Source organism: Ogataea parapolymorpha, chromosome VII (assembly GCF_000187245.1).
Source record: "Ogataea parapolymorpha DL-1 chromosome VII, whole genome shotgun sequence".
Taxonomy (NCBI): domain Eukaryota; kingdom Fungi; phylum Ascomycota; class Pichiomycetes; order Pichiales; family Pichiaceae; genus Ogataea; species Ogataea parapolymorpha.
The window spans coordinates 221,827-238,732 of NC_027860.1; the positions used below are offsets into that span (position 1 = coordinate 221,827).

At 51.1% G+C, this 16,906-nt stretch overlaps 10 protein-coding genes and 1 non-coding gene across 11 annotated transcripts; 6 read left to right on the forward strand and 5 right to left on the reverse strand.

Moving 5' to 3' along the window:
- Positions 1–18: 18 nt before the first annotated feature.
- On the forward strand, positions 19–1,569 carry HPODL_02514 (U3 small nucleolar RNA-associated protein MPP10; the record flags this gene model as incomplete). Its single annotated transcript, XM_014076822.1, has 1 exon — positions 19–1,569. One exon carries the CDS (start codon positions 19–21, stop codon positions 1,567–1,569), a length of 1,551 nt encoding a protein of 516 aa, XP_013932297.1.
- An 18-nt stretch (positions 1,570–1,587) lies between these two features.
- HPODL_02515 (Amino acid transporter) lies at positions 1,588–3,252 on the reverse strand (the record flags this gene model as incomplete). The annotated part of the gene is made up of 1 exon (XM_014076823.1): positions 1,588–3,252. The coding sequence occupies one exon, from the start codon at positions 3,250–3,252 to the stop codon at positions 1,588–1,590; it is 1,665 nt and encodes a 554-aa protein (XP_013932298.1).
- A 514-nt stretch (positions 3,253–3,766) lies between these two features.
- Positions 3,767–4,975, reverse strand: HPODL_02516 (NADPH dehydrogenase; the record flags this gene model as incomplete). Its single annotated transcript, XM_014076824.1, has 1 exon — positions 3,767–4,975. The coding sequence occupies one exon, from the start codon at positions 4,973–4,975 to the stop codon at positions 3,767–3,769; it is 1,209 nt and encodes a 402-aa protein (XP_013932299.1).
- Positions 4,976–5,146: 171 nt separating this feature from the next.
- HPODL_02517 (NADPH dehydrogenase) lies at positions 5,147–6,355 on the reverse strand (the record flags this gene model as incomplete). The annotated part of the gene is made up of 1 exon (XM_014076825.1): positions 5,147–6,355. The coding sequence occupies one exon, from the start codon at positions 6,353–6,355 to the stop codon at positions 5,147–5,149; it is 1,209 nt and encodes a 402-aa protein (XP_013932300.1).
- Positions 6,356–7,279: 924 nt separating this feature from the next.
- Positions 7,280–8,569, forward strand: HPODL_02518 (uncharacterized protein; the record flags this gene model as incomplete). The annotated part of the gene is made up of 1 exon (XM_014076826.1): positions 7,280–8,569. The coding sequence occupies one exon, from the start codon at positions 7,280–7,282 to the stop codon at positions 8,567–8,569; it is 1,290 nt and encodes a 429-aa protein (XP_013932301.1).
- Positions 8,570–8,619: 50 nt separating this feature from the next.
- HPODL_02519 (Subunit of the NuA4 histone acetyltransferase complex that acetylates histone H4 and H2A) lies at positions 8,620–9,519 on the forward strand (the record flags this gene model as incomplete). Its single annotated transcript, XM_014076827.1, has 1 exon — positions 8,620–9,519. The coding sequence occupies one exon, from the start codon at positions 8,620–8,622 to the stop codon at positions 9,517–9,519; it is 900 nt and encodes a 299-aa protein (XP_013932302.1).
- HPODL_02520 (Conserved hypothetical membrane protein) lies at positions 9,516–11,675 on the reverse strand (the record flags this gene model as incomplete). Its single annotated transcript, XM_014076828.1, has 1 exon — positions 9,516–11,675. One exon carries the CDS (start codon positions 11,673–11,675, stop codon positions 9,516–9,518), a length of 2,160 nt encoding a protein of 719 aa, XP_013932303.1.
- A 416-nt stretch (positions 11,676–12,091) lies between these two features.
- Positions 12,092–12,166, forward strand: HPODL_05448. Its single transcript has one exon. It is a non-coding gene; the product is annotated as a tRNA-Asn (tRNA).
- Positions 12,167–12,309: 143 nt separating this feature from the next.
- HPODL_05331 (uncharacterized protein) lies at positions 12,310–12,732 on the reverse strand (the record flags this gene model as incomplete). Its single annotated transcript, XM_014076829.1, has 2 exons — positions 12,310–12,529; positions 12,698–12,732. 2 exons carry the CDS (start codon positions 12,730–12,732, stop codon positions 12,310–12,312), a joined length of 255 nt encoding a protein of 84 aa, XP_013932304.1.
- A 486-nt stretch (positions 12,733–13,218) lies between these two features.
- On the forward strand, positions 13,219–13,755 carry HPODL_02521 (uncharacterized protein; the record flags this gene model as incomplete). Its single annotated transcript, XM_014076830.1, has 1 exon — positions 13,219–13,755. One exon carries the CDS (start codon positions 13,219–13,221, stop codon positions 13,753–13,755), a length of 537 nt encoding a protein of 178 aa, XP_013932305.1.
- Positions 13,756–14,206: 451 nt separating this feature from the next.
- On the forward strand, positions 14,207–16,849 carry HPODL_02522 (putative transcriptional activator; the record flags this gene model as incomplete). The annotated part of the gene is made up of 1 exon (XM_014076831.1): positions 14,207–16,849. The coding sequence occupies one exon, from the start codon at positions 14,207–14,209 to the stop codon at positions 16,847–16,849; it is 2,643 nt and encodes an 880-aa protein (XP_013932306.1).
- Between the last annotated feature and the right edge of the window lie 57 nt (positions 16,850–16,906).

Sequence of the window (16,906 nt, forward strand, 5' to 3'; positions counted from 1 at the left end):
ATTTTTCAAGCTAAATACATGAGTCTATTAGAAAAATTGGCCGAGGACCCTCAGAGCGCGCTTATTTCTGGGCTCGACGAGACAAAACTGCTAACCGAAGCAAAGCAACTTATAGATCCAATTGCCAAACAGCATTCTGTGCTAGACGAGATATATGTCGATGGGCTCACGCCGTCCCAAGTTTGGGGCCAGGTTAAGCTTGTTGTTGAGGGAGTGAATGAGCGTGTTTGGAGCGACGAGTGGGAGGATGTTGAAGATGAGGACGAAGAGGAAAGGGAAGAGGAAGAAGAGGAGGAGGAGCGCCCTGTGAATATAGAAGGACAAGAAATAGCATCCGAGAACGAGAACGAATCTGATGACAGCCAGTCTGAGAGCGACCAGTCCGAGGTGTACGAAAGTGCCCAAGAAGGCGAAGGCCTTGGCTCTGATGAAGAATTTTTCGGGAACGTTTCTGAGAACGGCGAAAACGAATCTGATACCTCTGTCGATGTGGCTCCGTCCAAGGATGCGTTTGGGCTGAACGACCAGTTTTTCTCAATCGACGATTTCAACAAGCAGGTGATGGCTATGGAGGAAGAGCAGAGCGAGGTCGATTTGGACGCTGAAGAGTCGTCTGACGAGGAAATATATCACTATGATGATTTCTTCAAACCGCAGGTGGATCAAAAGGAGCAGAAGGAGCAGAAGACGGCCAAGCCGAAACAGAAAGCAGTTTCTTTTGATCTACAAGAGGAAGACTATGACGCCGCATTTGACTCTGTGATGGCCGATTTCAACAACACAAACGAGCAACTGAGCACCTTTGAAAAGCAGCAGCTCAAGTTGCAACGCGAGATACAGGAGCTGGAGGCCGAAGCTATCAAGGAAAAGCAGTGGCAGATGAAGGGAGAGGTGCAGGCCAAGCAGAGAGACGCAGACGCACTTTTGGACGAAGAGCTCGACTTCGACAGGGCCGCCAAGCCGGTGCCTGTTATTACGCAGGAAACGACCGAAACAATCGAGGAAATCATCAAACGCCGCATTAGGGACGAGAAATTCGACGAACTCCCCAAACGGGTTGTTTCTGAGCTTGCCGACTTCCGTCCGTCGAAGAAAGTCGAAGTGAGCGAAGAAAAGTCGAGCAAGTCTCTGGCAGAGCTGTACGAGGAGGAATACTTGGGCAAGCAGGACGATGCTGCGAGCGCTGAGCTGAAACAAGCACACAACGAGATTAGCGTGCTTTTCGACAAGCTGAACCACCAACTGGACTCGCTTTGCTCTGCGCACTTTATTCCAAAGCCTAAGGAAAGACAGCTGGAAGTCAAGGTGCAGACGTCGACGATCTCCATGGAGGACGCCCAGCCGCTGACGATGTCGGACGCACAAACACTGGCTCCTCAGGAGGTGTACAAGCCGGTGTCGAAGGTCGGAAAGGACGAGGTGCTGCTGAAGTCTGGAGTGGTGATGTCAAAGGCGGAGCTCTCGAGGGAGGAGAAGCAGCGGCTGAGAAGAGCCAAGAAGCGGAAACAGCACAACGAGCGCAGAGAGGACAGCAAGAAGAAGCGTGTGGGGAAGGCCCAGCAGGTGTAATAATTGAAGTACTATTTATTAATCCGTAATGGCTGCGGTGGTGGCAGCTACGCCGACGATTGCGGCGGCCGCGATCACCGCGTGGTAGAACCAGGCGTTGTCCGGGCGGCACAGCCGGAGATAGAACGCGCATGGCAGGATGATGCAGATGATGGTGCAGAGCGACGCGCCGCTCAGACCAATGATCTTGTCGAATTCTGGGTAGATGATGGCGATCAGCACAAACAACATATTGACGAGCAGTTTGGCAGCTATGCGCAGCAGTTTTTGGAAAAACGACGGCGAGTCGATCTGCTGCGGCGACACGTGCATCACAAACTCCAGAATATTGATCACCGGCATCGCATTGAGCGGTGTCTTGGCTATCGGGACCATAGAGACGCACACACTCACCAGCAGATACACAAAGTTCGGGTATCCTTTGGTGACGAGGACGGACTGCGTGATCTCGTTGAGAATGCCTGCGCCAAACATGGCGAAGCCGGCGATGGCCATGGTGGAGTCGGCAAGGAAGCCGACAGTGTACGTGATGGAGAGACATTTTTGGAATTTTTCCGGCTCTGCGAGGTCTGACTTGAGAGCAGGAAACAGCGAATGCGACCCGAACGGGCCCAGAATGATGCCGAACGAGACGAGAAAATTGTGCAACGAGGCCGGGTACAGGCTGGTGGGCATGGGATGCAGCAAAGAGCCCGGACTCTCTGGCTTGGAGAGCCCGATGAGGACGATGGTGATCACCAGAGAAATGGTACACGTGATTCCCAGCAAGCTGATTCCGCTCAGCACACGCAACGAGAGAAACGAGAACGGCGTGAGCACGCAGAACGCAATGAGCTTGAACTGGACGACCGAAATGTGCGGGAACAGCGCGTTCAGCGAGTCTGCAAATAGCACAATCAAGGACACGCCGACACCGACCAGTTCTATGGAGAAAAGCACCGAAATGAAGAGCCTGCCCTTCGTTCCAAACGCCTTGTAGCCCAGGTCGGCATAAGTGCACAGCGTCGGGTCCGTGTCCATGCATCTGCTGAGCAGCGTGGCAGTCCAGTAAGTAATGGAGGCAGAAAACACCAAAAGCGCAATTCCGCAGTACCAGCCCGAGTACGTCATGGCCTTGGACAATGCAAGCAGCCCGATGCCGATCAGCACGTTGATGCTGTTGAAAACGGTCTGCGGAACGGTCGACCGCGGCGCGATCATCGTCACCATCTTGCCGTCTCTGTCCTCGACCTGGCGGAATGCGAACGAGTCGTCTGCGGTGAGAAACGACGCCGCATACGAGTGCAGCGAGTTGGTCCGCGAGAGATCCAGGTAGCTGTGGTCAGCAAACGAGGCGTCGTCAATGGCAGCCTCGTCGAAAACAGACGAGTCGGAGATCGGTTTGTTTTGCAGCACGGTCGAGATCTTGTGCCCCAGCGCGGACGGGGCCATTGTTTCTGGGTCGATCAGCTCCTCGTCGTCCTGGAAGTACGAGCGCGACGCCCTGAACCGCGGCTCGACCGACCGGAACGACTGCGCACGGTGAAACGACGATGCAAAACCAGACAGCGAGTTCGGGGTCTTGTAGGACCCGAGCGGCGAATTGAACAGCATCGACCGTCTAGGCACGTTGCCGCGGTTCGGGATCGGGATCGCACCGTACGCGGTGGTTTTCGCAGAGGGCGAGTGGTTTGGAACAGACATAGACGTTATCTTTTTTCCGTGCTGTTGCATACAACAATCAGATTATGTAAGATTACGTAATCCGACGACGGCAGAAAAGGGCCCCGACGAAAATGGTACGGTGTGCGCGGAAAGAATAGTTTTTGAGACGGCAGTTTGGGCTATTGGGACAACCACTTACGGCCGGTGCTCAATGGACCTGTTTCTGGCGTTTTCGCTTTGGAGTGTTGGCTGTACTGGTCCTGGAGCCATGGTAGGTAGAATCTGGCTACCTCAGCATGCAGGGAGGTCTCGGTGTTTGCTTGGCAGCTTTTGGATTCTGTACGAGCAAGAGGTAAAGACGTATGCTGCTCTGTTGAGCGGACAATATGATAATTTCATATCCAATGCGTTTGCCTCAACTGCATCACTTTGTACACCGCAAAACGCATATCTGCGCTGCACGGACGGCATTTTCAGGCAAGCTCTGCCACCCCTGCTACGCATTTTTATTCGCGATATTACAATTCAGCCTTCTATAAAGTCGCTATATCTATCATGCTAGGGCCTCAGGAACAACATCCACCAGGTCCTTATATTTCTCCGGGTCCTCTCCGTACTTGGTAAAAGTGATGTATCCGTCGTTGGAGAGACTCTTGTAGAATTTGGATCTGTCGTATGGCGTCAGAGTTAGACCCTTCTTCAGTCTATCTGCAAGATCTATGTTCGAGGTGTAGTATCTGGAAACACCGATCAGCGTTCTGTCGTTCGCATTGACGTCCTGCTCAATGAACTTGGAGTTCTGGTTCAAGTAAGCACCGGACCTCAGCAGCACACCCTTCCAGATCTCGCTGATCCACGAAGTGTTGAACTCTCTCTCGTCCTTGCTGTCGAAAATGCCGTTCACTCTTGGCTCCACCACGGAAACATAGGCCAGTCTCTTGCCTTCTTTGGCTCTCTTTTCCAGCTCGCTGAGCACGTATCCAATGTACGAAATCGGGTGAATCTCGGCATCCACGCCCTCAACACCCTGGACAGCGGCGTACGGAGACAATCTGATGGCCACATGCTCGGCCCCAACGGCCTCAATGCATGCATCCACCACCTCCAAAATCAGCCGAGCACGGTTCTCGATCGAGCCCCCATACTTGTCGGTACGCTTGTTGACGTTTGGTTGGTTAAACTGGTCGAGGAGATAGCCGTGTGCCGCATGGAGCTCGATAAAATCTGCCTTGGCCTCGAGAACGGCTCTCTTGGCAGCAGCGGCGAATTCTTTCACAATGCCCTCGATTTCAGGAATCGTCAGCTCTCTTAGCTCGTTGCCCGCCTCCTTGGCCGCCTTTTCCGACGCCTCGTCAATATATAACGCGGACGGACCCACTAATGGCAGACCTTTGGATTTGTTGAACAGGGCGCTGGCTGTTCTACCTAGATGCCACAGCTGCACAGAAAAGAACGAGCCCTTGTTATGCACAGCCTCGATAATCTGTCTCCAAGCCTCAACCTGCTGCGGCGTCTTGATCATCGGCGTATTTGGGTATAGGCCGAAGCTGTAGTCCGGATAGGTGGCCTCGGCAACAAGCAGGCCGCCGTTGTTCTCTGCTCTCTGCTCGTAGTACTTGAGCATCGAATCGGTCGGCACGAAGTCGGCAGTGGCTCTTTGCCGGGTCGTTGGCGGGTACGCGAGTCTGTTCTGCAGCTCGACGTTTCCGACCTTGATTGGTTTGAAGAGGTTACTCTCGGCAAGCGATTTGATTTCAGTCATGTTGAGAACTCACGAGGAACTACATGCTATTTTATACCGTTGTATTATTAAGCACGAGGTACAGATGAAATAGATTTCACCGATTCTACGTGCATAACGTTTTTCTGCACGGCTCGGCGAAAATTTGCCGACGAGCAGAATCGCTAAAAGAAATTGCTTGACGTATTCTATCTATGCCAAAGGCTTTAGAGGAACGTCGGCCAGGTCTTTGAGTTTCTCCGGGTCCTCGCCATGTTTTGCCCACGTCAGGTACCCGTCGTTGGATCCTCTCTTGTAGAATTTGGACCTGTCGTACGGAGTCAGAGGAATGCCCTTTTGCAGTCTCTCTACCAAATCGGGGTTCGAGGTGTAGTATCTCGACACACCGATAAGCGTTCTGTCGTCTTTGTCGACATCGGCAGAAATATACTTGTAATTCTCGTTCAAGTAGGCGCCCGATCTGAGCAGAACGCCCTTCCACACCTCGCCGATCCACGAAACGTCAAACTTGCGAGTGTCGCGGCTGTCCTCAGAGCCGCTCACGCGTGGCTCCACCACAGACACGTACGCCAGTCTCTTGCCCTCTTTGCCTCTCCTCTCCAGCTCGCTCAAAATGTAGCCCCAATGAGCGATCGGATGGATTTCGGAGTCGACACCTTTTGCACCCTGGAACTTGGCGTACGGCGACAATCTAATGGCAACATGTTCAGCTCCGACGGCCTCAATGCATGCATCAACCACCTCCAGCGTGATTCTCGCCCGGTTTTCAATTGAGCCACCGTATTTGTCGGTTCTCTTGTTAATGTTCACGTGATTGAACTGGTCCAGGAGATACCCATGTGCGCCGTGGATTTCGATGAAATCGGCCTTGGCCTCGTGGATAGCCCTTTTCGCCGCGGCGGCGAATTCTTTCACCACGTTTTCAATCTCCGCGATCGTCAATGCTTTAAGTTCAACGCCAGCCTCTTTGGCAGCATTCTCTGCCGTCTCGTCTATGTGGAGGGCGGAAGGGGCCACCAATGGCACGCCCAGAGCCTTGTTCAGCTTTGGGTCTGCTGCTCTTCCCAGATGCCACAGCTGGATGCCAAAATAGGACCCCTTGTTGTGCACGGCCTCAATGATTTTCTTCCAGCTGGCAACCTGTTGCGGAGTCTTGATCATAGGCGCCTTTTCGTAGAGTCCAAAACTGTAATCGGGAAAAGTGGCCTCGGCAATGAGCAATCCGCCGTTATTCTCGGCTCTCTGCTCGTAGTACTTGAGCATTGAGTCTGTAGGCACGAATTCATCGGTGGCTCTATATCTCGTAGTTGGAGCATAAACAAGCCTGTTTTTGAGCTCGACCTGGCCGACCTTGATCGGCTTGAAAAGATTGGTGTTGGCTAGCGATGGAGTTTGCGACATGGTGAGACAAATTGCAGGTTGCACAACCTTATATACTCTAGTATTACTAAGCCAGATGCAAAAGAAAGCTAAGATAATAAAGGCTGCATATGTGGGGGAGCTTGATTGCAGAAAATCTCGAGATTTCCAGGTCGGTCGTCGCGAGGACGGGCAGAAGTACAATGCGTTTAATTTGCCGCAATTGGTGGGACAGACGAGATCGTGCCACACCTTTGCACCATGCGAACAGGTCTGCTTAGCATTGGCCGGGCAGGACATCGGCCAACGAGGGCTTTCCTCGCTCTGTTTTGCGCGCAGCTAATCTTACGGAGTGAGCTATTTGGAATCTGGCTGCGGTGGCGTGGTAAACGACAATGGTGCCTTTTTGCCCCGGAAATAGTACCTTTTTACCCCGGCCCCTACAGCTCCTCTGCCTCGCAGTTATCTCCGATATTAATTCGTTAGGCCTAATAGAATACGATAAATGTGGGTGTCGCCGCAATGGCGACACCGCTCATGGAACGACAGACCACCCCCACAGAAGCCGAATGTCCAAAGGCCATGTGGGATGGATAGCCCTGCGTAAACTGGTCGTAGCGAAAGAGATTTTAGTCAAGGAAGGAAGATTCCAGAAGTTATAACCGTTTTGGGGCAGAAAAGTGTGGTTTGCTCCATTGTGCAGTCCGACAGGCTTCAACTCGTTTGCCCGTGCCGTTCCAACGTAGTGCGCATCTCTTCGACGCGACTAACTCCATGTGAAGAGCAGCCCAGTTTCAGCCTGGTACCGGAAATGCTCGGATATACCCCCTCTGCATCGCCACAGCTATCTGCAAGCTGTGTGATGCCCTCGCTACCGCTCCGCCAATTGCCGAGACGTGTGGTGCAAGGGTGTGCCTGAAGAAAACCAATATTTTTGATTCAAATTGGAAAAAAATTAACACACCAATGAAGGTTCTAGTGTACTTGATGCTGGCGTGCCAGCTGGCGGCTCTTCCGGTGTTGCCGTCGCAGACGTCCTTGGTCGATGCCGTCCCCTCTCAGACACCAGTCGTTTTGGAGAAGCGGATCAAGAAGGCAATTGTGAACAAGGAGTACGCAGAGAGAATGCAGGGCAAGGGTCTGAGCTCTACCAAGACGACCGAAAAACCGGACCCTTGGCTGCGGACAATTTACGGGAGTATTCCGGAGATTGTCACGCCGACCGTGATTGGCGGAATCACGTTCAGCGCAAAGCCTCCTGCCACGACTGACGGGCTCGAGCCATGGGTGTCTCTCAAGAAAGACGGCTCTCCAAAGACAATATACCCAAAGATGAAAAATGGAAAAACCCAGAACGGCCGTCCAAACCTAAAAACGTACTTCCAGACGGCCACCACAGTGACGTATAACAAGGAGCAACTCAAGGCACATAATATGGCGGAAGACGAGGTGTTTACCGAGGTGATCTGGCAGCCAGAAGACGAAACTTATGTGGCACTAAACCCTCTCATGAGATGCACGCCTGATTTCTACTACAAGAAGGGAGTTGCGCGGGAACTGAGCTCGGAGCCGTTCTGCTCGCCGCACGAGAACCAGAAACTGTTCGTGGGGAAGACGTATTTCCTCACTTGGTTCACGCGCTACTTCGAGGACGCCACGAACGTGCGGATCCATTACGCGTTCCTAAAGGAGTCGGCGAAAGAGCAAGGATTGGTCAAGAGAGACCTGGTCGACCTGGGTCCTCCGGTCAAGCCCAAGACGAAAAATATCGATCACTCGCAAGAACACAAGGGAGGTGCTCTTCCGGGCACTTTCTTCACGTCCGATTGGTTCGTCAATAGAGACGGTTTCTTCCCTATTGAGGTTCTGGACACCTGGCTTGGAAAACGGCAGAGCAAGGCCGTTCTCATTGCGGTGCAGCCAGACACTGTGGACGACGAAGAGTTCAGCCTGATAGAGTCTGCCCATGTGGTGGTGCATTTCCAGAAACGTGCAGTGGTGGCCAAGAACAGCAAGCTTGACAAGGAGCTGCAGGACCGCACGGGATCGAACGACAACGTGTACTACGTGATCATGTCTGTGCCTACCGTGGTGATCATAGCTGTGTTTGGAATGTACGTGTTCCTGTACATCAACAGAAAGCACAGAGACCTGTCGCACTTGCGCAGGCCGAAGCGCAGCCGGTACGGTAACCAGGGAAAATACAACGAGCTGTACGCAGAGACAGATATCCGGAAACCTAGCAAGCAGGTGTAGTAATAATAATGGCGAAAAAATAAAAAAATATAATTTATTTTATTTATTTAATGGACGCCTCCACGTTATTGGAACAATATACGCAGGATCTGTCTAACCTGCCCTCCGAGCTGGCGTATTTGCTGGAGGAGCTGAGGGAGAAGGATATGAAGCTGTACGATATAAGGAAACGCATCAGTCAACGAGATAACCAGCTGTTTAAACATATAAAACAACAGGGCTCTTTGGTCAAGCATCCGAAGGAGGACCAAATATATCAGAAAAACAGAGAGGATTTCGAGAAGGGCAGCAAGATACAGGAGGAGAAGTGTGTTTTGGCAAACACCGCGCTGTTTCTCCTGGCAAAACACCTGACCAAGCTGGAGAACGACATCGAGAAGCTCGAACAAGAGGGCGTGGTGCCGCCGATCTTGAACGAGGAGTCGTCCGACGAGGAAGACGCCGAAAACGGTATGCTGGACATGCTGAGCTCGCAGATCTCGAGCACGTCGCTCGACTCTCTCGGGTCTGTGCCACGCAAGGGTAGGCTTCCGCGCAAGTCTAGACACTCCACGCCGTCGAACGTCTACATGGGCAACTATTCAAGCTCGATGATGGGACTACGCAACAGAATGACATCCGAGGAATTGAGCGATTTAGAAATGGAAGACATGATGATGCGAGCACCGCGCAAGAAGAACTCTTTGCTGGAGCATGGAGCGTCCGGCACAGTGACGATTCCAAAGGCCCCAAACCACAATTCCAACGAGGAGGACGAGCTGTACTGTTTCTGCCAGCAGGTCTCGTACGGGAACATGATTGCGTGCGACAACTCCGACTGCAAATACGAGTGGTTCCATTATGACTGTGTCGGGCTCAAAGAGCCTCCACAGGGAATCTGGTACTGTCCAGACTGTCGCAAAGACATGGAGCTGGGCCGCAAGACCGAGCGGCGGCGGCGCGACCGCTAGATCCGCGTTTGCCAGACATCTTTCACCCGTTTCTGGTTGACAAACGGCCGCACCACCAGTATCGACACAACGAGAACCGCAATCGTTGCTAAGAGAGTCGTTTTGCTAAAGTCGCCTCTCATGGAGTCAAAAGAGCTCGATGGGCGCACAAGCGTCGCAAACAGGTCAGTTCCCGCACCAACAACGAGCGTCGTGGACTCCAGCTCTGTGGGCACAGAAACTAGTTTCTTGGTGCCAATGATCTTCCTATAATGAGACAGCGTGAGTTTGGGGTTGATCGGCAAGACGGGCTGGTACTTCATCAGCATCTCTTCGGACGGCTTTTTGCTCACGTCAATTGGCCGTCTTGCATTGGCCAGTGTGCGAGGAATAGCAACAATCTCCCCGGATTCGAGTGCCACGATCAGCCATTTGGAGGCGATGTTGTATTTTGTCCGCGTCACAGTCATGGCGGCCACTTTCGCAGGGAAAACGTATGTGCGCACATGATGTTCAGGGACTTTTGATCTTTGGTCAGGAGTGAGCGACTCGTATAGTTCAATGACGCCTAGGATGCTGGTCTCTGCGTTTTTTTCGCTCGTGGTGAATATAATAAAGTTCTCCTCGAACACCAATTTCAACGACTCAGGGTTCTTTGTAGAGTGCTCAAACGACGCATATGTCTGGTTTGTGGCTTTGTTGTAGACCACAAACTTGACAAGTGCAGAGTTTTCGTTGTAAAACACACCAACAGAGGTTTGCGGGTTCAGATACTTGTACAGGACTCTGCGACTTGCTAAAACAACGGCTGGAGATGCCACTTCAGTGTTGTTATATCCCCTGGCAGCAGTTGTCAAGAGACGGTACGAATCGTCCAGATTTGGAGGATACAGTGCTTTCTGTTCCTCTTTGACGTCCGTCTCCAAAAGCTTCCCGTCCTGTACTATGTATAATCTTTCATTGGCCGCGTATGCCTGATTATCCAATCTGAATATCCGGGAAAATCCCTGGCCCTTAATACTCCATTCAAGATGGCCGTAGCTGTCGTATCCGTAAAGATTGCCGTTTCCAGACAGCACAATAATCGTCTTATTAAACCCAAAATGTTTGTCGGTGTCTTTATGCGGCTCCTGGAAGAGCAAATGCAAATTGTGCTTGAGTCTGTCAATATAGCCGGACCAGTGCTTTTCGTGCTCAAAATCCTCAAATGTCACGCTAAGCTCTTCGTGGCGGTCGATGATCACGATGTCGCCAATTTCCGCCAAAGACTCGTCTCTGGCCCAAACCAGCTCTCCTTCAACAAATAATAGCAGATCGTTGCCAGAAACAACAAAAGCTGCAACCTTGCCGTCCACCGTGTCGGCCTCTATCAGGTCGGCTGGATATTCCAGCCCGTACGAGTCGATGAGTCTGCTTGGCTCGTCCAGATCGTATATTTGTATGTTTTCGCCCACAGTCACCAAATACTGGGAATTGACTATCCGAGCTGTTTTCGCGGCAAGGGCAGCCAGCGGTGAGTTTTTGTATCTCTGCAATTTTCCGCTCTCCAGCTTGTATATGTCCTTGTTGCACACGATTCCTTCGTCTGTGACCAAAACATCGTCAAATTGACACCCCAAACGGCCCTCCTGTCCATCCAAAACTTTGTAGGCCGTTCCCGCTGAACTCTTAGTGACCAGCACTAGTTGGTCGGCAAAGAACGCCAGTTTGCTGGCATTGACAGGTCCGACGTGCGCAACGGTACTATGGCCGTAGTCTTTGTCGATTTGCAGCACGGAGCCGTTTTTCTGCACGGCCAATAGCACTTCGTCGCGAACGTTATGAATCCCGGCCAAACTGCCCAGATCAAGCTCGCGTTCAATTAGACCATCTTTTGCCCAGAAGACAATGCGAGAAACTGCTTCATGGTTGAAGCCACAAGCAACAAGGCCGTCCCAGGCAGGAGATAGCACCGAATCGTGTTGGATGGGCGTGTCGCTTTGGTATCTGTACAAAACTTCGCCCGTCGACGAGTTCAGAACAGAGTATATGTTTTGATCAGTAAGCGAGTGAATTCGGCCGTCTTTGAACAGAGACGTAAACGGCGTGCCTATCTGCACGGTCTGCCAGTCCACGCGGAAAATTTCGTCGGCCGGGAGGCCACTGGCCAGTAGCACGAGAAAGAATATAAAAAGCATGTAAATTCAATAAGAAAATAAAAAATTATTAGTACTATTACGGACTGCGACTAGCGAGAGTTAAGTGAGCAAGAAAATACCCTCTGTCTATTCGTATAGAGTTCAGAAAAGCGGAGCTAGACCAAGGAAAGTAGAAGTACTCGGAATGAGGATCTTAGGTTTTGTAGTTACCGGTCGCTGTTTGATGGCTATTTTTTATTTTTGAGTTTTTTAATAATTGTGGTAATTTTTTGAAGGTCGCAGCAACCATTTCTGGCTCTGAAAAGGCTACAACATATGACCGGGGCCATTTAGTAATCAGCACAATTCCCTTCTATAATATCAAGACTCAATGCAACTGCTAGTATTACCTTCGAATAGCAGGAATTTTCCGATATCCATATGGTTCTCAGCCTAGCAGAAATGTCACCAAATAAGACTTCGTGGCCAAGCTGGTTTAAGGCATGCGACTGTTAATCGCAAGATCGTGAGTTCGATCCTCACCGAGGTCGCTTATTTTTTCTTTACTTTTTTTTCGGAAATAAATTTTTTTTTCCATGGCTCTAAAAAGGTCCTGGAACGAGCCGGACTACATCGGCCTCTGCTCTACAGTATGTACCATGATCATCATATCATTGCGAATCCATTAATACTATTAGTTCTTCTTGTAGCTGAAACTGAAGTAGTTACCTCCAATACTACTCTCAAAGAGCTGGCTGAAGCTCTTGGCCTTGTTGCCATTTCTAATCTCATTCATGATCTGCTTCTCCTTCTCAGCTCCGTAGTTGAGCTTGGCTTTGAGGTCGTCAGTCTCGGTACTGTTTTGTTGGTCTTGCTTTCCGAACATAGCGATAGGTGATTGAGAATTTAGGGAACTGGCGGAAGTTCAGGAGAGATTTGGTCTGTATTTATTATGTCGATGCACGGCTTTGCAAAAATTGGTCGAGATCTAGAAAGGTCACTAAAGTTACCAAAAAAGAAACGAGTAGTCGAATTAATAATTATTTTTAATTTGAAAATCATGCCGGCACGGAGATGCAAACTCCCTTAACTCGGATTGGGCAGAAAGGGATAACATGGCAACGTAGAAAGGGTAATCTTAGGTTGCCTGGGCGTTACAGAGCTCTCAAGTTTTTTGGTTGTCACTAGTAGTTAACGGCCCGTTCTTCCGTAGGGGTGAAATAGAGGGGTATAGAACCGCTGATCATCAACGCACAGGTGGGGTCTGTCCCGCACTCGCTTTTGGGAATAACCGCAACTCCGTTATCTTCGGACGGAAGCAGAGTGTGCAAGGATGTTGGAGCGGCAGAAAAAGAAGCCAAAATTTTGCTCGTTCTGGTGTAAAGTTGTGTGCTGTCTGTCGGTATGAAACACGGGATTCAGCAAAATTCACCCGGGATTCAAAATATGCACACTCTGCATACACCTCGGTGACTGATCTGCTTTTATGTGTGACCAAACTATTGTTTCGGGATTCCAACATGCTAAGCCCCTACAAATTTGCAATCCCCGTGCGTCCGTCTGCAAAGTATAAATACCGACGGTTTTTGCCTTAATGTCACTTATGATGACCGAGAAAGAAATTATTACAATCGACTTGGAGAAGGCCTCAGAAGAGGAACTTATTGCTGTGATCGCCAAGCTGGCAGAGATCCTGGAGGAGAAAAGAGAGGAGGCTGGTGTGGCCGGCAAAGACACCGACCGCGGGAAGAAGGCCCACAAACAGAAACGCCGCCATCACTCAAAGAGAAAATTCAGAAAACTTGGGCGCGAATTTAGTCCTTTTGGCGAGTACGAAGAATTTGGACCGTGGGGATTCCCACCGCCTCCTCCGCCTCCGTCACACCATTTTGCTGAAGGCGCATTTGGAGTGCGTGGTCACCACCATCCTCCACCTCCTCCACCACCATATCACCCACACAGCTTCTTTGGCTCTTATGGTTTTGGCTCCTACGGCAGACCATGGGGAAGAGGCAGAAGCAAGAACCCCCACTTCAGACACGACTATCACACATGCTCGCCTCCTCCACCCCCACATGCGTTTTGGCATCGCCGTTACTCCTCAGATTCCACTCCTGACTCCGGATCGCAGACAGAATAGGAAACCACAAAAACATCCCAGAAAACATTTATTTATGCAGCCACAACTTAACAAGAAGGCAATGTGCCTGAACAATGCACAGCCACACGGTCACTAAAATTTCAATAGGTATATAGTTATATAATTTAAAAACTAAACAATAAGAATCACCCGTGCACGGATGTCTGGAAACTTTCACTGCCGCGTTATTTACGGAGAGAGCCTATGTATGTCAAAAAAAAATCGTACCCTTTTGTTGTTTAAAGTGCATGCAAAAAGGCGTTAACATCTGGCATATACCCAATTCAGCGCCGGTGTAAAGATGTCCAAGCACAAGCTAACCAATCCGGATCTGTCCGAAACCTCCTCGCAAACACAGTCGCCCAGTTCAAGGCCCTCCACCCAAGCAAGCAGAGAGTTTGGCAGGGAAATACTCATGAAGCCCAGCAACTCTGCGCCTCCGAAAATAATTATGCCTGCAGGCTCGGATGGTACGGATGGCTCGTCCGGAGTTGTTCTGCAGAAGAAGCGCCGTGTTGTTCGTGCATGTGACCGTTGTCGAAAACTGAAAATCAAATGTTCAGGTGATCAGCCCTGTATCCATTGCACGGTTTATAGCTACGAATGCACGTACGACCAGCCGAGCAGGACTAAGAAGAAGGCCGCCGCCAGCAGCGTGGGGCCCCATTCAGGCACGGTGGCGAGCTCGCAACACTCCAGCCTGCCTGCCAATAATGTGGAGATGATGGCCAGATTGACCGACAGACTCAAATTGTACGACGACATCTTGCACAGACTGTTGCCCGATATCAAACTGACCGACTTGAACGACAACCCGAAGCCTATCAACCCGATGAAGTTGCTCACGGCGATGAACAGGTTGCGCGAAAAGTCGTGCGACGACTCCAAATCGTCGAGCAAAGCAATCGCAGAGGAGTACGAAAGCCTGCCCGATGTGCCTGTGCCGCCGGTGCCCAACGTGTCGAAGCCGGCGCCGCCGGTAACGGCTGTCAAGGCGCACGAGTCGCCGTCCGAACGGTCGCAGTTCTGCGGCCCCCACCAGGGCATCGACGGGTCGTACGAATCCAGCATGGGCAAGGAGATCAAGATCATTCTCCCGTCTCGCGAGGTGGCCCTGCGGCTCATCACCAAGACTTGGGAGAACGCGTGTGTTCTGTTCCGGTTCTACCATAGGCCAGCGTTCATTGAGGACCTAAACGAGCTGTACGACACAGATCCGGGCCAGTATACCAACAAGCAGCAACGGTTCCTGCCGCTGGTGTACTCTGTGATGGCCTGCGGAGCGTTGTTCCTGAAGAGCGACGAGCAGACCAACGGGTCGAAAAATGGCGAGCCAAGCCCCGAAACCGAGTTTTTCGAAGACGAAGGCTACCGCTACTTCATTGCTGCGCGAAAACTGATCGACATCACCGACACGCGAGACACGTACGGCATCCAGACGATTGTGATGCTTATAATCTTTTTGCAGTGCTCGGCTAGACTGTCCACATGCTACGCGTACATCGGTATAGCGCTGAGAGCTGCCCTGCGAGAAGGCCTACATCGGAAACTGGACTATCCTTTCAATCCGATCGAGCTGGAAATCAGGAAACGGCTTTTCTGGACCATCTACAAAATGGACATCTATGTGAACACGATGCTGGGATTGCCCCGGACAATCAGCGAGGACGATTTCGACCAGGACATGCCAATCGAGCTGGACGACGAAAATATCACCGTTGATGGCTATCGGTTCGAGAAACAGGGCGACCGTCTTTCCAGTTCGGGAATAGCCAACGCGCACACTCAACTGATCTTCATCATGAAGAAGATAGTCACCAAATTGTACCCCATCAAGCCACGCAAGGTGGAAAACGGACGGCGGCCGGACCTCATGACACACGATATTGTCTACCAGCTGGAGATTGACCTGCAGGACTGGATGAATAGTCTTCCCTTGGAACTCAAGCCGGGAGTCGAGCCTTCCAGCCAGTACCTGAAGGCCAACCGATTGCTTCACATTTCATACTTGCACGTCAAAATCATTCTGTACAGGCCGTTCATCCACTACCTCTCGTCAGACCATGTGAACAGACCAACGTCCTCGAACGACCTCAGATGTATTGAAAAAGCAAAGAATTGCATCAATGTCGCCAGAATTGTCGTCAAGCTCGCCGAGGACATGATCAACAAGAACATGCTAAGCGGATCGTACTGGTTTTCCATCTACACAATATTTTTCTCTGTCGCATGCCTGGTTTACTACGTCCACTTTGCGCCGCCAATCACTCCCAACGGAGACTTTGACCCAGAATACATCGCCATCAAGAGAGACGCAGAGAGCGGCAAACGCGTGCTGGATATTCTCAAGGACAGCAGCATGGCGGCCAGAAGAACCTACAACATCCTCAACGCGCTGTTCGAGGAACTCAACCGCAAGACGGCGAATGCCACCATCAACCATGAGCCGCCTAATTCGCAGTTCCTCACACCACAGGTCGGCAAGTCGCAGTTCGAGCGTGACCAGAAAAAAGACCCGATGTTTATTCCTCTGCCTCCGTCCAACGTGAGACCTGCAGAGCACGTGCAGCAGCCGTTCAATGGGTACTCCAAGATGGAAAATTCCGAGATCGACAACATCGTCAATGGGGTCAACTTCATCGACGGAGTGTCCACAGGCATCAACCTGAATATCTCATCAGACAACAGAAACTCCGACCTGGAAGTCGACCCTACACCGTCTTCCATGTCGCCTCCAGATCAGTCAAAGTACAAGTACGTGCCGGGACCGATGGACCAGCTCGACATGAAGATATTCGGCCGGTTCCTGCCTCCATACATGCTGAACTCGAACCAGCAGTCTGCAGACACCACGCCGGAGCCAGAGCCGTACCCAGACCAGTACCAGGAGCCAGAGCCAGAGCAGCCAGGCAACGATCTTTTTGGATCCATTCCGTCTGGACTTTCCACAGTGTCTCAGTCCCAGCATTCTAATAAGGGCTTCAACGGCATGCCACCAAACTACCAAGGATATCCAAAACGTTACGACTTTGAGGACATCTTCTACAGCGACTGGTCTACTGCACCTCCCGGCGATTTCAACCGAAAATCCTAATATTGACTAGGTAATCTACCTAACTAGCTTGCCAATCAAATCCTATACTACAATACA